This window comes from Eptatretus burgeri, chromosome 3 (genome assembly GCF_056783735.1).
Source record: "Eptatretus burgeri isolate ZD-2024b chromosome 3, Ebu_testis_v1, whole genome shotgun sequence".
Lineage (NCBI taxonomy): Eukaryota > Metazoa > Chordata > Myxini > Myxiniformes > Myxinidae > Eptatretus > Eptatretus burgeri.
This window is the reverse complement of record NC_140963.1, coordinates 48,221,191-48,240,858: the sequence shown is the minus strand read 5'-3', so window position 1 is coordinate 48,240,858 and position 19,668 is coordinate 48,221,191. Positions and strand designations below refer to the sequence as shown.

Here is a 19,668-nt window from a genome sequence, read left to right as displayed (position 1 = left end):
CTGGCCGGAAATGAAGTGGAGCCGCTTCCGCTCATGGTGACCGGCCCGTCTGCTGGCTGGGGCCCAACCAGAGCGCCCGATTCGGGTGACAACCCATTGCTTCAGGTTATCGCCCCCACCCCACACCACTGGATCTATAAAAGGACGGGTCGCAGGATGGTGAAAAAAAAAGTCATCCTCATCCCTGCTCGTTGTTCCTGGTGTGTCGTTTGTGCTCGTCGTTCCCGGTGCGTCGTTCGTGCTCGTCGTTCCTGGTGCGTCGTTCGTGCTTGTCGTTTGTGCTCGTCGTTCCTGGTGTGTCTTTCCGTGGTCGTCGTCGTTCCTTGCCGTCATCCTTTCTTCGTTTCTGCTGGCTCGTTCTGCCCGGCTTGGGATCTTGACTCCGCCTTCTCCACCAAGTCCCTTCCTTCACGCCCGATGGTCGCGTCTCGTTCTCTGGACCGACGCTAGCTGCACGAAGCAAGAAACGGCGTGCCAGCTGTCAGGGAGGTATTGCCCAGCAGAGCATTCCCCAAAACGTAATGTTGGCGCGATCGGGCAATCGTGCAAGGTATTCAGAGACCGTTAGCCTCATCTCTCCTCCCTTTTCTCTTTATTAACTCCTCTTCATTGGGTTGTGTGTGTGCGTGTGTGTGTGCATGCTTGTTTGTCCTGGCACCTGTCCTCGTAAGTTAAGATTGCAGAAGATTATTATTATTATTTTGGGTTAAGTCTGTTCTGTGTCTGCTTTTGTAAGTTGCTTGTATAATTGTCGCACCTCACGCTTCTTTCTATCCCTGTATTACACAACAATAAAACTACCTTCACTGTGCCACATAACTTTCCTCGCCTGCTTGTAAATAAATTATTATTAGAAATGTTCCCAGCTCGGTTTTGTCTGTTCTTTTATTGATTCTGCATGGTCCGAATCCGAGCTTAGCCAGGACTTTATTCCCAATGATCCGTTCCTTTTAGCCGGTACATCCTTGGCAGTGTCGCTCGGCTGCATCCGATCCGGTAAAGTGATCCGGTTCGGACAAGGCGTACCGAGGGCGTGTTCCCCGGTAATTAAATCACGTGACTAATTAGGTAACCCAATTAACCCATAGACGGGAGGATCCTAGGTCACGCGGTTGAGTTATTGGTGTCCACGGTCGGTTAAGCGACCCGCCGCGTCATGGAATTATCCGTGTGTGACGGTCGACAATTCCGGGGAGTCTGCTGGGAGCCGAGATAGCTCCCCCCCCCCACTTGTGGCCATCTCACCCAAACCCCGGCCCGCAACAATATATTTCAATGAGATAAAGTACATAAGATTTAGTAAGATACCATTTTATATTGCTTGTATATAATCTACATCACTATGGAAATCAAAAGACTGTAAAAAGAGATTTCACTGACAGTCAATTTGATTCCAGGAAAAAAGTAACACCTTATTCTACACTGTTAAGACAAAGGATAACGAAATTGAGAATGTAATTAATTTTATTCCTTCCACACCCCCCCCCCCCCTCCCATTGATCTTATTTTTCCCAACGCCCATTTTGTTTTCAAGTGCATCTGCATTGTGTCCCTCTACATTGCTGTCAGTGTGTCCTGTCCGTGTGTCCCCCACCCTTCAAGTATTTTCTTCTTGCTCTGTCATGTTCTGGTCCATTCTGTGTTCTAGCTTTTCCATGAGCCTTGAGTGTATTTAAAGAAAAAAAAGAAAAAAAAAGTGCCATTAGACAGTGAATGCAACCTCGTGAATTTCTCTGTGATTTCCTTGGAAACGAGCAATGTTTTGCCTTTGTATGTTTGATCCATCACATTTGTTGGTTTTGTTAGTTTTTCTTTAGTTTGTTTGACCACTTATAGTTTTGACTTTTTTCGTTTGTAAACAAACAATATTATTAAAAAATATGTCACATTTCCTAGATCTGATTATTTTCCAATTTGCTACCATGCATCTTTGTATAAATATGTTTCATTAGGCAGCGAATGCAACAAATATCACATGCTTTTCACAGTGGATTCATTTTAATAGATACACTTGGAATCAGGGTTAATAACACTGCATATGCAACATGAATGTGGCCACTAAATATAATCTATAATTTGGTTACTTGGTGCAGACGAAACGTCATTGATTGATTTATTTTCGCACAAGTGCATTTAAAATGTAAAGAGCATTTTAGTTGGTTGTCCTGCTGACTGTTGGTCAAACACTATCTTTGTAATGTGAGCCAATGCTTTTGATAACTACCCACACCCTCTCCACAATTCCCCTATAATATAACATAATGGGTTTGCTTTTTCTTTTTTTCAGACAGGGATCGTGTTTTTCACCAAGGGAAGCATGAAGTAAATCTTGAAGCAGGAAGGCTGGTGCAGCTCGTTGTCACCAAGGAAGAAAAATTGGTTGAACCGGTTATTGAGGTAATTATATCCTGTGTGTTTATGCATATCTGAACCATGGCACTTTTCTTTTTTCTTTTTTAAATACTTCTAAACTAAATTGCAGAAGTAAATAAATGAATGGAAAAATATATCTACCATATAAAACACAACATGTGTTTGTGTATTTGTTTGTGTGATGTCTGTCCCCCTTCAAAAAGACGATTTAAGAAGGGGTTTAAAGGCCAATCTTTCAACACGACTGTGTGTTCACTGCGGTCTATTTTTCAGGATAAACAAAACTCGAAAAACAATTTCCATTAAAGATTAATTACGTCTCTTCTTTTGGAAATGTAGACGGTGACTTGTAACCGGGCCTCGATGGCAGTGTACAGAAGCTTAAAAAAACAAAAACAATAAATACAAGGCGCAGGGAGATGAAATTTGCTGCACGTGGTGTATAACACGTGCAGAGTAAAACGAGTGTTCATTTACATACTGTACGTGTGATGTCTAAGAAATAAGATATAAGCACACCTGATGCTCGGCAGAGGCTTCAGGATTTGGCAGGCTCACGAGGCTGTACCCTCAAAATGAATGATCCCAGAAGATAAAGAAAATAGGGTAACATTTGTACATGTGTTTTAAAGTAACGCCTTTTCTTGCTACAAAACATCATATCTTCCAGTCTCTGAATATTTTGAATAAAATAATTCCAACCCATCATTTTGATGGGCTTTTATACTTGTGTCTTCTTCTTCTTCTTCTTCTTCTTCTTCTTCTTCTTCTTCTTCTTCTTCTTCTTCTTCTTCTTCTTCTTCTTCTTCTTCTTCTTCTTTCGGAAAGACTGCTCCCGATAGGGGTTGCCACAGCGGATCATGGGTTCGTGATTTATTTATGATCGGATTTATGATCCGTATCGTGATTTGGCACATGTTTTACATGTGCCGGATGCCCTTCCTGATGCAACCCTGGTCGCCTCTTACGACACAGGGATATGGTACACCGATTTTAACCGGGGTATACACCGGCCCAGTATACTGGTACTCATTTCGCCGACCTCGGAAGGATGACAGGCTGAGTCAACCCCTTGGTGTATTTATTCAGTGGCCAACGGGGCTTGAACTCAGGACCTTTTGGATCCCAAGCCGCTGCCTTAACCACTGCGCCAACACCAGGCTTTTATACTTGTGTATAGGCCTATATATAGCTTTGCCATCTCTCTGACAAAGAAAAAATGGAGTGAAATTTCAAAGATTCAGTATTACTGGATCTGATGATTATTTAATTTTTCATTTTTTTCATCATTAAACTGAATGCAGAAACATTCATGCCTTCACTCCTTTAAGATGTGTACTTGCACATCTTGCCACTCTAACGCCGATCACGCATATCACTGTCGCAACATAGCTGTAGACACGGGAGATCTCCAAGCATTTCTGTCCATTGACGTTCTGACAGCTTAGTCCCATGTCGGACCCAGGTGGTGCAGTAGCGGTGTGAAGGTATCGTTCCACCTTGTGTGTGGGCATCCTCGGGGGTGCTTCCATCCATTGTGAGGGTTAGTAAATAGGACAACTGCAGCATCACTGTCTTTGTGTCTGCATAGATTTCCAAACCAACATAACTGTGCATGGCTCGCAAGGGTTGAGAGCTCTGTAATTTGTGAGATTTCACGGATATCTAGTTGGCAATATGATACAACCAAGGCATTTTGAGGATGCACCTGACAACTCAGACACCAAGGCCATCTATGCAGGCACTTAATCATATTTGTCCAGGTTTTGCATACGTAACAGAAGATTGACACATTCAGTGGCAAATTCTCTAAACATCCGTATCTTCATGCATTGGTTCACAGGAGACTTCCACGTTTTAAAAAGTGAAGCTGGTGTCGACTGTGCGAGAATAGCTTGGCAATTAACTTCAACATAGAATCCCCCAAATATGTTATTTTGAAGCCGAGGTATTCCATCTCTGTTACTGTACAAACAGTGTGTGTGTGTGTGTGTGTGTGTGTGTGTGTGTGTGTGTGTGTGTGTGTGTGTATGTGTGTGTGTGTGTGTGTGTGTGTGTGTGTGTGTGTGTGTGTGTGTGTGTGTGTGTGTGTGTGTGTGTGTGTGTGTGTGTTGTCAATGGCTATTATAGGCCCTTTGGTTTCACGATTGAGCAACTCGAGCTTCATCTTGGGCCAGCTAACTTCCAGACCAAGGGTGGTTGCATGAGTTCTGAAGTGCTTTAAGGCTGAGGTTATTATTATCTATCTATAATTACAGCAATCTCTGTGTGTCTGTCTGTCTGTATGTGTGTCTGCGACCGCCGTTTCTCGACAACCACTGGTCCGATCTGATTGAAACTTGCCAGGAATATTGCTGGGGACCCGCTGATGTGCCTTTTCAAGGTTTGATATTAATCGGAGAAGCGGTTCCCAAGTTATGGCCATTTATTTACCAAACCAATGACAGGACACGTTGCTGCGTTGGCGTGGCCGATGGGGAAAGGGTGCCATTTAGTTACCAATGACAGGACACGTTTCTGCGTAGGTGTGGCCGTTGGGGAAGAGATCCGCAGCCGCGTTCCCCATTATGGGTTACAACGTACGGATTTCCGGATAGTGATGACTCACTGTATTATAATAATTTCTCGATTTCTTATGCGCATTTATAGATAAACACAATGCCCCAATCCAGTCGTTTACGAGAGCGAAGGAACGGCCTGTGTATTTGTTTGACAGTTTTTTTTTTTGCACGTACGGCCACGCACCTACGGGCACGCAAGAGCGAAGGAACGGCCTGTGTGGTTGTTGTTTCTGGCACGCGGTTTGAAAATAATTATTATTATTTTTTTTTGCACGTACGGCCACGCACGTTCATCCATGCATGTATGGGCACGCACTAGCAATAACAATGTTCATTGCAACACATTACACTTGATGCAGAATCTCAATGTGTTTTACTGACAATGACTTTGCCAGAAGAACGATATCATCGGCAGAGTCAAAATCGGTGAAGATCTCTTCATTTCCATAGTTGATTCCACAGATCCTGCCCCCATTTCCGAGTTTGTTTCACTGTACTCCAGTCAGTCAATAGCCTGAAGGACCAAGGTTGGTACTAGCATATCTTGCCGAACACCTCCATTGAATTCAAAACAATCTGATAATTAATTTCTAACTCGGAAACTGCTTTTCAGTATTCAGGTGGAGTGGCGGAATAAATTTGACGATATTGGGAGGTACACCAGCAGCTTTTTTTTGTATACCTTGTTGAGGCTCGTATGAGAGCGAACCTCACAACGCACATCAAGGGGGGCATGAGAAAGGAGGGGAGGGAGTGGGAAGGACAAAATAGTGGGGAACAGAGACATTTGGAGATCTGTAGAAGGGAGAGGGATGGGATGGGGAACATGGAGAATAGAAGATGGACATTACAGGGACTTTCAGGAAGGAAAGCAGGGAATTTGAAGGAGGTGGGCTTGGGTGGATTATCGGGGGTAGAAAAGATCGAGGATTTGGATGGGGGATGATAAGAGGTGGTGGTGAACAGCTGTTTTGAAGGCCTGGAGGGAAGAATGGGAATGAATCGAGTGAGGGAGTTTATTCCAAAGGCGGGAAAAAAGAGGAATGAAAGGGTGAAGGTGAGCAGTGATTCCTGATTTTGGTAGTTTTACCAGAAATGTGGTGGGGACAAATCGCAGAGAGAGCAGGGGGGGGCGAGGCTGGAGAGGAGACGGTAGAAGACAGAAAGACCACCGACCAACCTGCGGTGATTGAGTGAGAGGCCCAAAGACTCAGCCTCATTGCGGGAGATGCCAATGATCCGAAATGCCTTGGTTTCTACAGCGTGAAGCCGAGAACGGTGGGAGACAGGAACACCAGCCCAGAGGGGAGAGCAGTACTCCATCAGGCTGCGGACAAAAGCTTTGTAAGTGGTCAGGAGCTCAGGTGGGCCGAGGAAGGACCTTGCACGACGGAGGATTCCCAGTTGGTGACTGGCTTTGGAGGCGAGGTTTGAAATGTGTCTTTCCCAGGAAAGGACCCAGAAGCTTGAAAGAAAGGACTTCTTCCAGAGGATTGTTGAGAAAGTGGATGGGGGGCGGGGGGGGGTTTCTTAACGGTCCTTTCGAAGAGACATCGTGAGAGTGTGAGATTTGTCTGTATTGAAAGACATGTTCCACGTGTTGGACCAGTTTGTGATTTTATCCAGATCAGCAGTGAGCGAAGAAGCTGCTGCTTGCCGGTCTGAGGGATGACCGATGGTACGGCAGAGGGTGGAGTCATCAGCAAAGAGATGTAGAGGATTTTCCAGAGAGTCGGAGAGATCATTGATGAAAACCAGAAAAAGAACAGGGCCCAGAACGCTACCTTGAGGAACTCCAGCCTGGACAGGAAGGGGGGATGAAAGAACTCCATTTCGGGCCACACGTTGACTGTGACAGGAGAGGAAGTCTGCGAGCCATGAGTGGAGATGGGCTTGGATACCATAGGAAGAGAGTTTGGTGAGCAGGGCAGGGTGCCAGACTGTGTCAAAAGCACATGATATATCCAGGGATATGGCTCAGATTTCCTGTCTGGCATCCATTGTTGGGAGAGCAGAAGCAGCATATCCAGGGTAGAGTGACCTGGTCTGAAACCAAATTGATGATCAGAAGTCAAGCCATTGGAGAAGAGGAAGGATTTGATGTCTGAAGTGATGATGGATTCCATAACCTTGCTGATGATTGGGAGAAGGCTGATTGGTCTGTAGTTGCAGGGATCTGTTTTTTGCACATTTTTTGTGAAGGGCAGTGATATTTGCTGATTTCCAAGCAGATGGCAGATGGCCTTGAGCAAATGAGGGTGAATAGAACAGAGAGAGGGTGAGCAAGAGCAGAAGAGCAGGCTTTGAGGACACGTGGGCTGATGCTGTCTGGACCGGTTGCAGAATCTGAGTCGAGTTTTGACAGCAAGCTCTCCACCTTGTCAGGAGAAAAGGACACAGAGTCCAGGGACAGTTGGGTGCGACTGGGTAAGGTGGGTAGAGAAAGTGATGGGTTTAGGACACAAGATTTAGCTGCAAACACCAAGTTTAGGCATTCAGCTTTTTCAGGTGCGGTATCGGCAGTGCTGCCATTTGAGGTAAGGTAGGGGATGGAGGGGGAACATACACCAGAAACAGATTTGATTAGACGCCACCAGGATTTTGAGGAGGGGGAGAGGTTTGAGAGTTCAGACTTGAGATGAGAAAGATGTTTTCTGGCTCTCCTGAGGGAAGATACACACTTGTTCCATGCTTTATGGAAGGAACTGAGATTATCCTCAGTTGGGTTTGCTTTGCACGAGGCAAAGGCAAGTTGTTTCAGGACAACTGCCTCACCACAAGCTTCAGTGAACCAAGGGCAGGAGGAAGGGTAGGACAACTGAAGACTAGAGGGGATAAATCTGTGCATGAGGGAGAGCAAGTTTCTTTGAAAGAATTCCCAGGATGAGTTGACTTTGGAGAAAGTAGAGATAGGAGACCAGTCTATAAGTTTAAGGGCTGCTTGGAGACCCTGCCAGTCGGCTTGAGTGAAATGCCAGACTCGACGGCGGTGAGGTGGTTCTCTGATGATGTGGAATTTTTTCTTCGAACCTCGTCGTGATCGAAAGGATTCTTTAGGTTGTTGAGGGATCTTGTCCTCCTCGAGGGTTCAACGTCTAGCCGACTCGGTTTTGCATGTATCGTGATAAATAAACCACAGAAATCCAGTAAAATCAATGTCCACAAGGAGTTCTTTCTTTTGTACAATTTATTTGCTGTTCGTCCCCTCGTTCTCCCTCTGATCTCCGCTCCTTCATATATATATATATATATATATATATATATATATATATATATATATATATATATATATATATATATATATATATATATATATATATATATATATATCATTTTAGAGTAGAGAGGGCTTTTGATAGCAAAGAACGGAATGTATAGCTTATCAGCCCGGTCACCTTGTACTTGCAAAAGAACCAAACAATGTCCAAAGTGTCAAAGAAAGACAAGATTATAAGTCGGTGGTAGGCCTTAACAATTAAATAATAGAACAGTAGAGAGTAAAAAAACAACCACTTTGACCTACTTAGACTGAGGCAAAGGTTTCTTGTCTAAAGAGTAAAAATTTCCCCAACACTCCCCCCTTGTTGCCTAAAAAGGCAACACAACTTAAGTTTAACGATTTCTGTCACTTGGAAATACATTTTCTCTTGCGTTCGAGTGTGCCCATTTTCTTTGGTAGTCACATCCCCCCTCTTTCACATCATAGAGCTCAGTCCCTAAGCCTTTCCTGTCTCGCAAGCCAGGTGGCTTCATGTGGTTGTACAGCTTTGGACCTGGTCGAGGTTCCAGTAGGCCCCTAGGCTGATAGAAGATAAGGCTACCCGTTGGGCTGCACAGCTGATTTTCAACAACCTATTTCAGGAACAGAGCAGATGGGCAAAAGTGGAATAACAATTCCCGTGAATATTGAACACATTCATTTGCGCTACTTATGGATTTCCAAGTTCAGGTTCTATCTCATAAGAGTCGTAGGACTCAGTTTCAAAACCTGGGTAGGAGGGTGGTGCTTGGGCCACCATCACCTTTTTAGCAGTATTCCTCTTTAGACAAGAAACAATCAATGCCGGCATTGTAATTGTTGCACATCTAACAAGCACCACTGCAATGATGATCCACAATAACCCAACGGAAATCCAATGCAATAGGGTAGTTCCCCATCCTCTAAAAACCCCTTCAAACCAGGAATAAAGCCCGTCTTTCATAAAATAATTGTGATACTTGGCTCCTTCTTGCTTAATCTTGTCAGCTGTTTGTGATTTTCTCCGAGTTATCAGGGATATAAGTACAACACTCAGAGTTAATTGCAGCACACGTTCCTCCTTGAGCCTTGAGAATGAGGTCGAGCACAACTCAGTTTTGCATTGAATCTGCACGTAGGGCGACGACCTCCGAGTTGATATCAACCATGCCTAGAGCAGTTTTATTTGCCAATGATTCAAGCGAAGCAGCTTACTCTGCCAATCCCGCAGACGTTTGTCCTACACCGTAGTGAGGGATTAAAATCATGAAGAACAATTCAGTTGACGTGAAACTCCGTTTACCCCGTTTCAAATGCTCAAAAGGTGACTTAGATAGCAGGCGCATATGCGGCAAAATGAATGACAAGAAACAAGATCCACTCCAATTAACTGGAAGCCATGGGTATGCTCAATATCCACACACGAAATAGGTATTATTTAAAGCGACTTGTGGTCCCATCGTGTGATTTTCATAAACATAATTACTGCATTCAGAATTTCCTAATCTTCTTTCTCCCCATGCCTCTTGCACCAAGCATAGTTCAGGTTTTTCTGTCACCTGTTCAACCATAAAATGTGGAGGCATTTTACTTAAATTAAAATTTGGCCAAAACCAGTTGCTGAAATTTCATTGTCGGAGGCAATTTCCATTTCCATTGGTTACGATGTGGTCGTCAAGGTTATTATTTTGTTTATCCCAGTTATTTTCCTTTGCCCAGGAGCCACACCAATCACTCAGATTGAATGGTATTGCCAGTAGAGGTATTCCAGTAACTGCTGAATGAGGTATCTTAGTACAAACCCAGCAATTGGTTTTATTAAAAGCCTTCGCGTGTTTACGAGAATGAGCCAGATAAGTGTTTATTCCATGTGGTGAACCCACTCTACTCGTTAAGCTTCTTCGGTCTCTGAATGCCCTAGGCTTAGTTTGGTGGGCAGTCTGACAGGCCCATCTCCAAAGAACATGCAAATAACGTTGGTCACAGACAGTACTTATCGGCTTAACAGGCCAAGTACACATTGTACAACCTGCATTTAGTAGTACAAATAATCCTGCAATGGAAAGAATCATTAAAGTTATCAGGAAGCAGTGTTCTCCTCGGGTTCTTTTTGGCCGTGTGCCAGTTTGCAGTGTGTGGCATGAATCCATGTTGCTCTTCCTTTACACTTCACAGCTGTATGGGTAGTTAGCAGTATTTGAAATGGCCCACACCAACGTGCTTGAAGAGAGTTCTTCCTTTTGTAAATTTTCACATTAACAAAGTCTCCGGGTTTGAAGTTGTGATGATCAGACGTGGCTGGTTCTGGCAGAGCTTGTTTCACCAGTGCATAAAAAGTTTTTATAGCGTGATTCAGAGAGACACAGAACGTAAGCAACGTGTCGTCCATTTGCTGCATATTCATGTCTTTTATAGTCAAAGGAGTTGAGTTCGGTAATCTCATTGGTCTTCCCATCAGAATCTCATGCGGAGATAAGCCAGTGTTTCGATTTGCGGTAGATCTCATAGTCATGAGAGCAATTGGCAGAGCATCTGGCCATTTTAATCCAGTTTGTTCACAATTCTTGGCCAGTTTATTCTTTAGAAATCCATTCTGCCTCTCTACTGCCCCTGCAGATTGCGGACGGTACGGGCAGTCAAAATGTTGCTTGATTTGCAATACGCGACACATTTCTTTCACCACTTCAGCTGTGAAATGAGTACCTTGGTCACTGGAGATCCTACAAGGTATTCCAAACCTACAGATGAAATTCTTCATCAACAGTTTAACCACAGTAATGGCATCTGCTTTCCGACAAGGGTAAGCCTCAACCCACTTGGTGAACAAATCGACGATGACTAAAGCAAATTCAAAACCGCAGCATTTTGGTAACTGAACAAAATCGATCTGGATATGAACAAAAGGTCCGAATGGAATTGGATGACCCCCTGGGGCCATCTCCACCCCCCTTGCTGGGTTATGTTTTTGGCAAATATGACATGTCTTACAATACTGTTCTGCAATTGGACTAAACCCCGGGGCAAACCACTGTCTCCTAATTGAAGCACTCATGCCCCCTTTGCTAGTATGCCCGGCCCCATGTGCCAATCGGGCGAGCCAACGTAATAGAGCTCTTGGTGCCACCACATGACCATCAGATGATCTCCATAATTTGGATTCATTTTCAAATTCACATCCAGCCAATATCCACAAATCTTGTTCTTTAGCACTAACAGCTGTCTGTAAAGTGTTTACATCGCCAATGGTTGGCATCGCCTCTTGTCTCAATACACATTGTGATATTAAAAGAGCTCTGGTGTGGGCAGCAGATTTTGCAGCTACATCTGCCCTGGCATTTCCCCGTGAGACGTCATCAGATCTCCCGGTGTGGGCGTCACATTTAACCACTGCAATTTAGTGAGGCAGAAGTATTACTTCCAGCAGATTCGCAATCCATGCTCCATTCCTTACCCGCGCACCTGATGATGTTATAAAACCCCTTTCGCGCCAGAGTGCTCCGAATTCGTGTACAGCACCAAAGGCATAGCCGGAATCAGTGTAAATTGTCACTATTTGGCCTTTGGCTAAATGGCATGCACGAGTAAGGGTGAACAGTTCTGCCTGTTGTGCGGAGCAGCTCTCAGCCAATCTCCCGCTTTCGATTACTTCATGATCAGAGCAAACGGCGTAGCTTGTTAATAGATATCCATCAGGTGCACGTGATGATGAACCGTCGACATATAGAATCAATTCAGAATTTTGGATTGGTGTGTCTCTCAAGTCAGGATGGGGTAGACACATGTGGGCGATTATCTCTTCACAATTGTGAGGATCACCATCTTGTACTCCTGGCAACAAACTAGCGGGGTTCAGCGGTGCGCATCTTCTAATCGTAATGTTCGTGGGTGCTGTGAGTGAGAGTTCCTATGTTATTGCTCTTGAAGCCAACAAATGCTGTGTTTTTGTTTTTAACAGTACAGCTGTCACTGCATGCGGTACCAGGAGAATCAAAGTGTTTCCCACGACGAGTGCTTCTGTTGCCTGCACCGCGAGCGAAGCGGCTGCTACTGCCTTGAGACAAGGGGGGAATCCTTGCGCTACCGGATCCAATTTAGTACTGTAATATGCAACAGGCCGTAATTTATTTCCGTGCTTCTGTGTCAGCACAGATTGTGCAAACCCCTGTCTCTCACATGCATACAAATGGAAAGGTTTTTCATGGTTTGGTAAACCCAGAGCGGGAGCCGAAGAAAGAGTTTGCTTTAGCGTTACAAAAGTCTTGTCTGCATTTTGTGTCCACGCAGGTGGGCTGGGCGCGTTTGCCGAACCAATGTCCACCAGGGGGCGCAATAAGGCCGCATAATCTGGTATCCACTGTCTGCAATAGCCGGTCATTCCGAGGAAAGACCTCATCTGTTTAGCAGTAGTTGGCTTGGGCAGTTTTAATATTGCCGCTATACGTTCAGGGGAGATGCGTCTTGTATCTCCCTTCAGAATATGTCCCAAATATTTCACTACTTCTTGGCAAAACCGCAATTTAGCACTCGATGCTTTGTGTCCTTTTCTGGCTAAGGCCCTCAACAGTGTCAATGTATCTCGTTCGCATGCGTCTTTTGACGCTGAACAGATCAGTAGGTCGTCAACATATTGAATCAGTGTGGATCCACAAGGGAAAACTACATCATCCAAGTCATCTTTTAGGGCCCTCGAGAATAATGTTGGACTTTCACAATACCCCTGGGGCAATACAGTCCAAGTGTATTGCCTTCCCTGGTAGGTGAATGCAAACAGAAACTGTACATCTTGGGCTATCGGTATACTAAAAAAAGCTGAACAAAGATCCACAACACTAAAATAGGTAGTAGTACTTGGGATGCTTGATAGAATGGTAGTTGGATTTGCAATTACAGGAAAAGCTGGAATTATCACGTCATTCACTGCCCTCAAATCCTGTACGAATCTCCACGTTGGCTTCCTGGGTTTTCTCACAGGTAGGATCGGTGTATTACATTGACTAACGGTGGGAATGATTATCCCTTGTCTCAATAGCGCTTCCACTACAGGAGCAATTCCTACTTCTGCTTCTGGAAACATAGGGTATTGCGGTTTTCGAGGCAGTTTCTTTTCTGGATCTATAGTCATCTTGACTGGATTCATGCCTTTAATTTGGCCTACATTGTTGGGATATGTCACCCACAGACAAGTCGGGACTTGTTCTAGTAATTCAGGTAATTTTTCTGACCCATTTAATTCCGAGAGATCAACCATCTCGAACACAGTTTTTACCGTTCCTCGACATTTTGACCAACAGTATCCCTGTTCCCTGATCTTCCAAAGTCCGTTTACTTGGCTCGATTCCATCAAAGTCGCTTGTGATGCTTTCTTCAAAGAGGTTACCATGTGACCGATGTCCGTTTCCTGGTAACCTTCTGCAATCGCTAAAGTAACCTGTGGTGTAACACTGGACGGTTGGTTCCACAATTTTAATTGTTCCTGCGTGAGATGCACCTCCAGGCCAATACCTTGCTTTCCAATCCAAATTGTTCCCAACACTAATTTAAAGGTCTGGTGTAATTTCGAGTATCCTGGTGTTGGCGCAGTGGTTAGGGCAACGGCTTGGGATCCAAAAGGTCCTGAGTTCAAGCCCCGTTGGGCCACTGAATTAATACACCAGGGGGTTGACTCAGCCTGTCATCCTTCTGAGGTTGGCGAAATGAGTACCAGTATACTGGGCCGGTGTATACCCCGGTTAAACTAGGTGTACCATATCCCTGTGTGTCGTAAGAGGCGACCAGGGTTGCGTCAGGAAGGGCATCCGGCGTAAAACATGTGCCAAATCACTATGCGGATCATACGGATGATCCGCTGTGGCGACCCCTAACGGGAGCAGCCGAAAGAAGAAGAAGAAGAAGTGTAATTTCGAGTGTTTCACTCGCATAGACGTAATCTTTCCCTTTGACGTTGCAATCTGAAATGCAGTGTAGTCGAGTCTGTAAGTATCGTCTGTCCATGCCGTGTTTACTCACCCAATCGAGCACGGGTACGTTTCTCTTCAAATGTGACAAATATTCCTGCAAATAGTTAAATGCTTCACAATTAATCACAGTCCATTGATATACAAGATTTTCTGTATTTTCCTGTAATAAATTCATCTTAGTTATATGCGATTCATGAGGTATTTCTAAATATACTCCCTCAGGGGTACACTTAACTGTACAATTCAGCTTGCATAACAGATCTCTCCCCAACAGATTAATTGGTATATCAGTTGCCATCAAAAATGCATGGTTTACAGACAATGGTCCAATTTCCACCCGCAGCTGCTCTGTCAGTGGAATCGTACAAGCAACTCCTGACATCCCCACTACTTTTACTCGTTCTCGCGATAACGGGGCGTCTGGGAAATCACTCCTTCTGAGCGCAGATTTGGTTGCTCCTGTGTCGACTAAGAAAGGAATCTCTTGGCCTTCAATTTTCAAAGTCAATTTCAGTTCGTCACATGGTTTCAAATTCAGGAAGGGTAACTCAGACAATGTCGCTTCTTTTCTTTGTCATAAAACGAATGGGTTTTGGGTTTGAAATGAACCTTGAGATGGAGGAGGTAGAAATGAGGGTGGAGGAGGAGGGAACGAGGCTGGGGAAGGAGGAGGGGGGAATTCGGTATGAGGTGCAGTGGGTTGAAATGAACCAGCTTGCTCAAACTGTGTTCCCCATCTTTCCTGTTGTATATAATATGGATTTTCATTCACTGGAGGCGTGGAGTGTCTGCGATTTTCATCTCTGTATTGTGCCGCTGGTCTCTGTTCTACCGGTTCATACATACTATAAGTTCGACTGTTTCTACGATTTCGGCATTCGTTAGCCCAGTGCCCTTGTTTTCCGCATGTATAACAGACATCTCTGCGCTGGTCTCTGTATTGTGGCCTCTGACGGTAATAGGTTGGTTTTGTGCATTATATCTCGCATTCCTTCCCCCAGGGCATTCACCTTGACCTTGAACCTGGGATAGCATTAATGTTGATTTGTTTTCCTTGTCAGAACGTTGTTTCAACAATGAATTACAATGCGTTACATATTTCATCGTCTTTCACGTCCTTTAATTCCCAGCCGATACCGACTCGCTTTATTTCATTTTGCAATTTGGCCGTCAAACCATTTAGGTATACATTAGCAAATGGTACTCCCTCTTCTTTCAGTCCAGAGTGACATTGGTATACACCCCGAAAACGCTCTAAGAACTCCAATGGGTCCTCGGCCGCGCGTTGCCTGCACGTCTGTATTTTTTCCCAGTCTGTCTTAAGTGTTACCACCTCTGTGACAGCGTCAATGAGGGTGTCGATATGTTCTTTGAGCTCCTCCCTGTCTCCAGGAGCTTCATCTGGCCATGCAGCTACCTGTTTCAATTGTCGGAGTAACCCCTCTGGTACCATTAATTTTAATAATATTTCCATGTCCATATATGTTGGCTGATGGCATGCCACTACCACCTGGAGCTCTGTCTGGAATTTTTTTGGGTTCTCTCGTATCTTTGGCATCTCACTTACGATGGCTCTTAATTCAGAGCCCCACGGACGATATATCGCTTGCACCTCCCTTGCACCCGGGTAATCTCGCAATGGAAATGCGCCAATGAGTGCCTCATCATCTCTATCCTTTGCGGTCTCTGGCATTATTTTTTTTTATCGAGTTTGCATTTTACCCTTGTCAGCAAGAGGAACTTTCTCTTTGCTTTGTGTTCTTGTTTCTTTTTTAATTACTCTCCTAGATCCCCGTTGAGCCTCTCCTTGCCCTGTGGCATTATCTCCCTCTGTCTCTCCCGCTTCTTCGTCCTCGAGCGGTTGTGCTATCGGAACTGTGCACTCTGGCCATGTATCTGAGTCTTCTTCTTCATCCTCAAATCTGACAGCCACTGCTCGCTGTCTCTTGGTTTTATTTTCAAGTCTCACCGGCATTTGCTTCGTTAATTGGTCTAGCTGACCCTTAAGGTTTAACAACCATGCCTTTTCGACTCTGTCACGACATTCCTTCATCCAATTTATATAAACGCTCCAGTTCAGCTGCTTCTGGACCTTTTTGTCACTATTTTTCACTTCCAGTACTTTTCTTAAATTGTCCAAACATTCGTGATCGAACGTACCATTCTCAGGGAAGGGTAATCTACTATTTTTGGTCCAATTGCACCATTTTCCCATATCTGTCACAGCTTCAGGCCCATACTTATCAAACATAATCCTTGCACATGTACCTCTCTGTGGCTTTTGAATACAATTTGCCTCAGTATACACAATTTCATTCCTTTTGCCATTCCTATTCCCCATCTCTAAAATCACACAGATCACAACCGCTAAAATTCACTCTAAAATCACACAGATCACAACCGCTAAAATTGACTCTAAAATCACACAGATCACAACCGCTAAAATTCACTCTAAAATCACAGAATAAAATAAATCACACCCTCGGAGAACCCTCCCTGCTTACCTTTGCTTAAGCACTTGTCGTTCCTCCAGGCACTGCCTCGGGCAGATTAAGCACCTCCGGTCACGAGCGCCGCATAATGCCGGTTCGAATCCGTGTCACAGGCACCAAACTGATGTGGATTTTTGTCCTCTAACCTCGTCGTGATCGAAAGGATTCTTTAGGTTGTTGAGGGATCTTGTCCTCCTCGAGGGTTCAACGTCGAGCCGACTCGGTTTTGCATGTATCGTGACAAATAAACCACAGAAATCCAGTAAAATCAATGTCCACAAGGAGTTCTTTCTTTTGTACAATGTATTTGCTGTCTATCCTCTCGTTCTCCCTCTGATCTCCGCTCCTTCATATATATATATATATATATATATATATATATATATATATATATATATATATATATATATATATATATATATATATATATAATTTTAGAGTAGAGAGGCCTTTTGATAGCAAAGAACAGAATGTACAGCTTATCAGCCCGGTCACCTTGTACTTGCAAAATAACCAAACATTGTTCAAAGTGTCAAAGAAAAACAAAATTATAAGTAGGTGGTAGGCCTTAACAATGAATTAATAGAACAGTAGAGAGTAAAAAAACAACCACTTTGACCTACTCAGACCGAGGCAAAGGTTTCTTGTCTAAAGAGTAATCATTTTCCCAACACTGATAATAGCCAGAGATGTCCACTTTGACAAGGACGTGGTCAGAAGAACCGATTGGAGCGGAGTAAGAGCAGCAGATATTGTCAGGGAAATTTGTCAAAATCAGATCCAGAAGAGATGGAGTACCATTGGTTGAGATCCGGGTAGGGAAGTTGACCGATTGAGTCAGTCCCAATGAGTCGCAGAAAGCTTTTGCTGAGGTGCCATGACAGGTGTGAGAGGAACTCACACCGAGCCAAATGGCATGATGACAATTGAAGTCGCCACATATGAGGAAGAGAGAGTTTGGATGAGAAGATAGAAGTTTGTCCATGTTTTCAGAGAGTGAGGTGTAGATGGAGTCATCACTGTTAGGTGGACGGTACAGTACACATATAAACATGAGGTGGGAGTTGAGGGGAAGCCGTAGCCAGAGGTATTCCTGGGGGGTGTGGGGGAGTGAGGGCAGTGCATGGAGAGTGAGGAATAGAGTCTTTGATGAAGAGAGCAACTCCTCCACCAGGGCGAGGCTCAGGTCTGTCAAACCGGAGGAGGGAGTAACCAGGGAGAGATACTTGGGAGTCAGATAAGTCTTGGGGGAGGAAAGGTTCTGTTAGACAGATAATGTCTGGTTTGTCAGTGGCAACCTGTATGGAAAGATCTGAAAGGTTTGAGTAAAGGCCCCAGATATTTGAGGACCATACTTTTAATGAAGAGGTAGGGGAGGAGGATTTGGGTGCAGGGGGTGGGGGGAGGGGAGGGTAGGACAAGGGACGAGGGGGAGGTAATGAGTGTTGTTGAAAGAGTGTGGGGGATTGCAGAATAGCTAGGGGAGGGGCTGAATGAGGAGAAAAGGCTATGTGGTGCTGGGGGAGAGGGGGGACAAGAGACGGGGAAGAAGGCAGTTGAGGATTTGAGGAGGTGGAGTGATGAGATGGAGGTGAGAGGGCAAGTGGAAGGAGCAATCTGTGGATGGGAGGGGGGCAACTTTGGGAAGGATGAGTGAGCGGGATGAATGGGGGGACAAGGGTGAGGGGGGAGTTTTAGAGAGAGGTGAGAGGGAGGCTTGGAGGGAGAAGAGTGGGATGGTTGCTTTGAGAGTGAGAGGTGAGAGGAGTGAGTTGGCACTGAAGTTGGAAAAAAATAATGGTTGATGGAAAGCGAACATTCATAGCAAACTGGGGTTTTAAAAAGTTTTAGGTCAGTTATGCGATTTAAACACATTTCTTGAGGGATGTAATAAAGGCGAATTCAGAGAATGGAGAGAAGAAACGCTGTAACAGTTGGATTTTTTTAGGCAAGGTATGAAGGAAAGGTCGAATTGAGAGCAGCCTGTTTAAATAGCAGAAGAGTTGTGCATTCTGATACAGTAAAGAGTACCACATGTGTGAAAAAGGAAGATGAAGCATTATAAGACATCGTTTTTGTTATTATTATTAATGTTTGAGAGAGTTTTCAACAGATTAGGTCATGGAAGTGTTCTAGAAAAAAATCGAGGAAGAAGAAGAAGAGGAGATGAAGAAGAAGAAGAAGAAGAAGAAGAAGAAGAAGAAGAAGAAGAAGAAGAAGAATTGGAGAAAGGTAGCGGTTTTTTCGTTTTTTTTGTTTGTTAAAGATAAGAAATAGAGTGATGAGTTGGGATGGGGGACGTTAACAAAGTGGGAAAGATAGAAATTGAAGATAATGGGGAGAAAAAACATCAACACGATCGTACACCGAGGGGAACAAAGGGTAGGCCTCAAGCCTCAAGGATAGGCCTCAAGCACCCAGTAAGACAAGTTCGACGAAATCTCACAAAATAGCACGATTTTTAAAACAAAACCGAACTAGGAACACACAGTAACATGTAGGTGAGAAAATAAACAGTTAAAACGGGACAGATAACAACCGGAAACTTCACTTTGAGATCGTCAGCAGGGAGCCCCCAAGGAGACCTGCCAATGCTCCAAACCCAGAACTCTCTCTTCTAAAATAATCCACAGGTCGTCTCGGTTGAGGGAGTCCAACAGAAAAGGAAGGTTGGCACTGCACTCCTGCCATCAAGGAGGGACCCAGTTGTGCTCTCGATTGGGTGAGAGGTAGGGCGGAAATGCTTTGGCTATAGCTTCTTTACAATAGTAAATGTACAGTAAGCCTGGTGTTCGTAGTTGCTGCAGCCTGTTGAGCTAGCTCAGCTTTTTTTTTCTTCTGAGAAAGACTTCTTTGTCGCTGAACAGCTCCACATTCCTCTCTTTGGAGTTCTCTCCAGTTTGGTTGGTCGCAGAGCTTGGCTTTCTTCTGTCTGAACAAGATTATTTCATGAAGACATAAACCTGTTGTATCTACAACTAAGCAATGGTCCATACAGCTTAACTCAGCACTTCTATATACTCTGGTATTTGCGAATGCAGTTCATC

The 19,668-nt window shown here is 44.4% G+C and overlaps 1 protein-coding gene across 5 annotated transcripts in view; it reads left to right on the top strand.

The window, feature by feature from the left end:
• Nucleotides 1-19,668, top strand: part of LOC147029818 (protein mono-ADP-ribosyltransferase PARP14-like) — a 171,760-nt gene that overhangs the window by 24,649 nt on the left and 127,443 nt on the right. For 4 of the 5 annotated variants that reach the window (XM_085873173.1, XM_085873171.1, XM_085873175.1 and 1 more), the window contains exon 2: nt 2,288-2,397. In XM_085873173.1, coding sequence (XP_085729299.1) covers nt 2,288-2,397 — 110 coding nt within the window. Of the gene's footprint in view, nt 1-2,287; nt 2,398-18,347; nt 18,854-19,668 lie in introns of those variants that run through there. The other variant, XM_085873174.1, reaches the window with a different exon arrangement.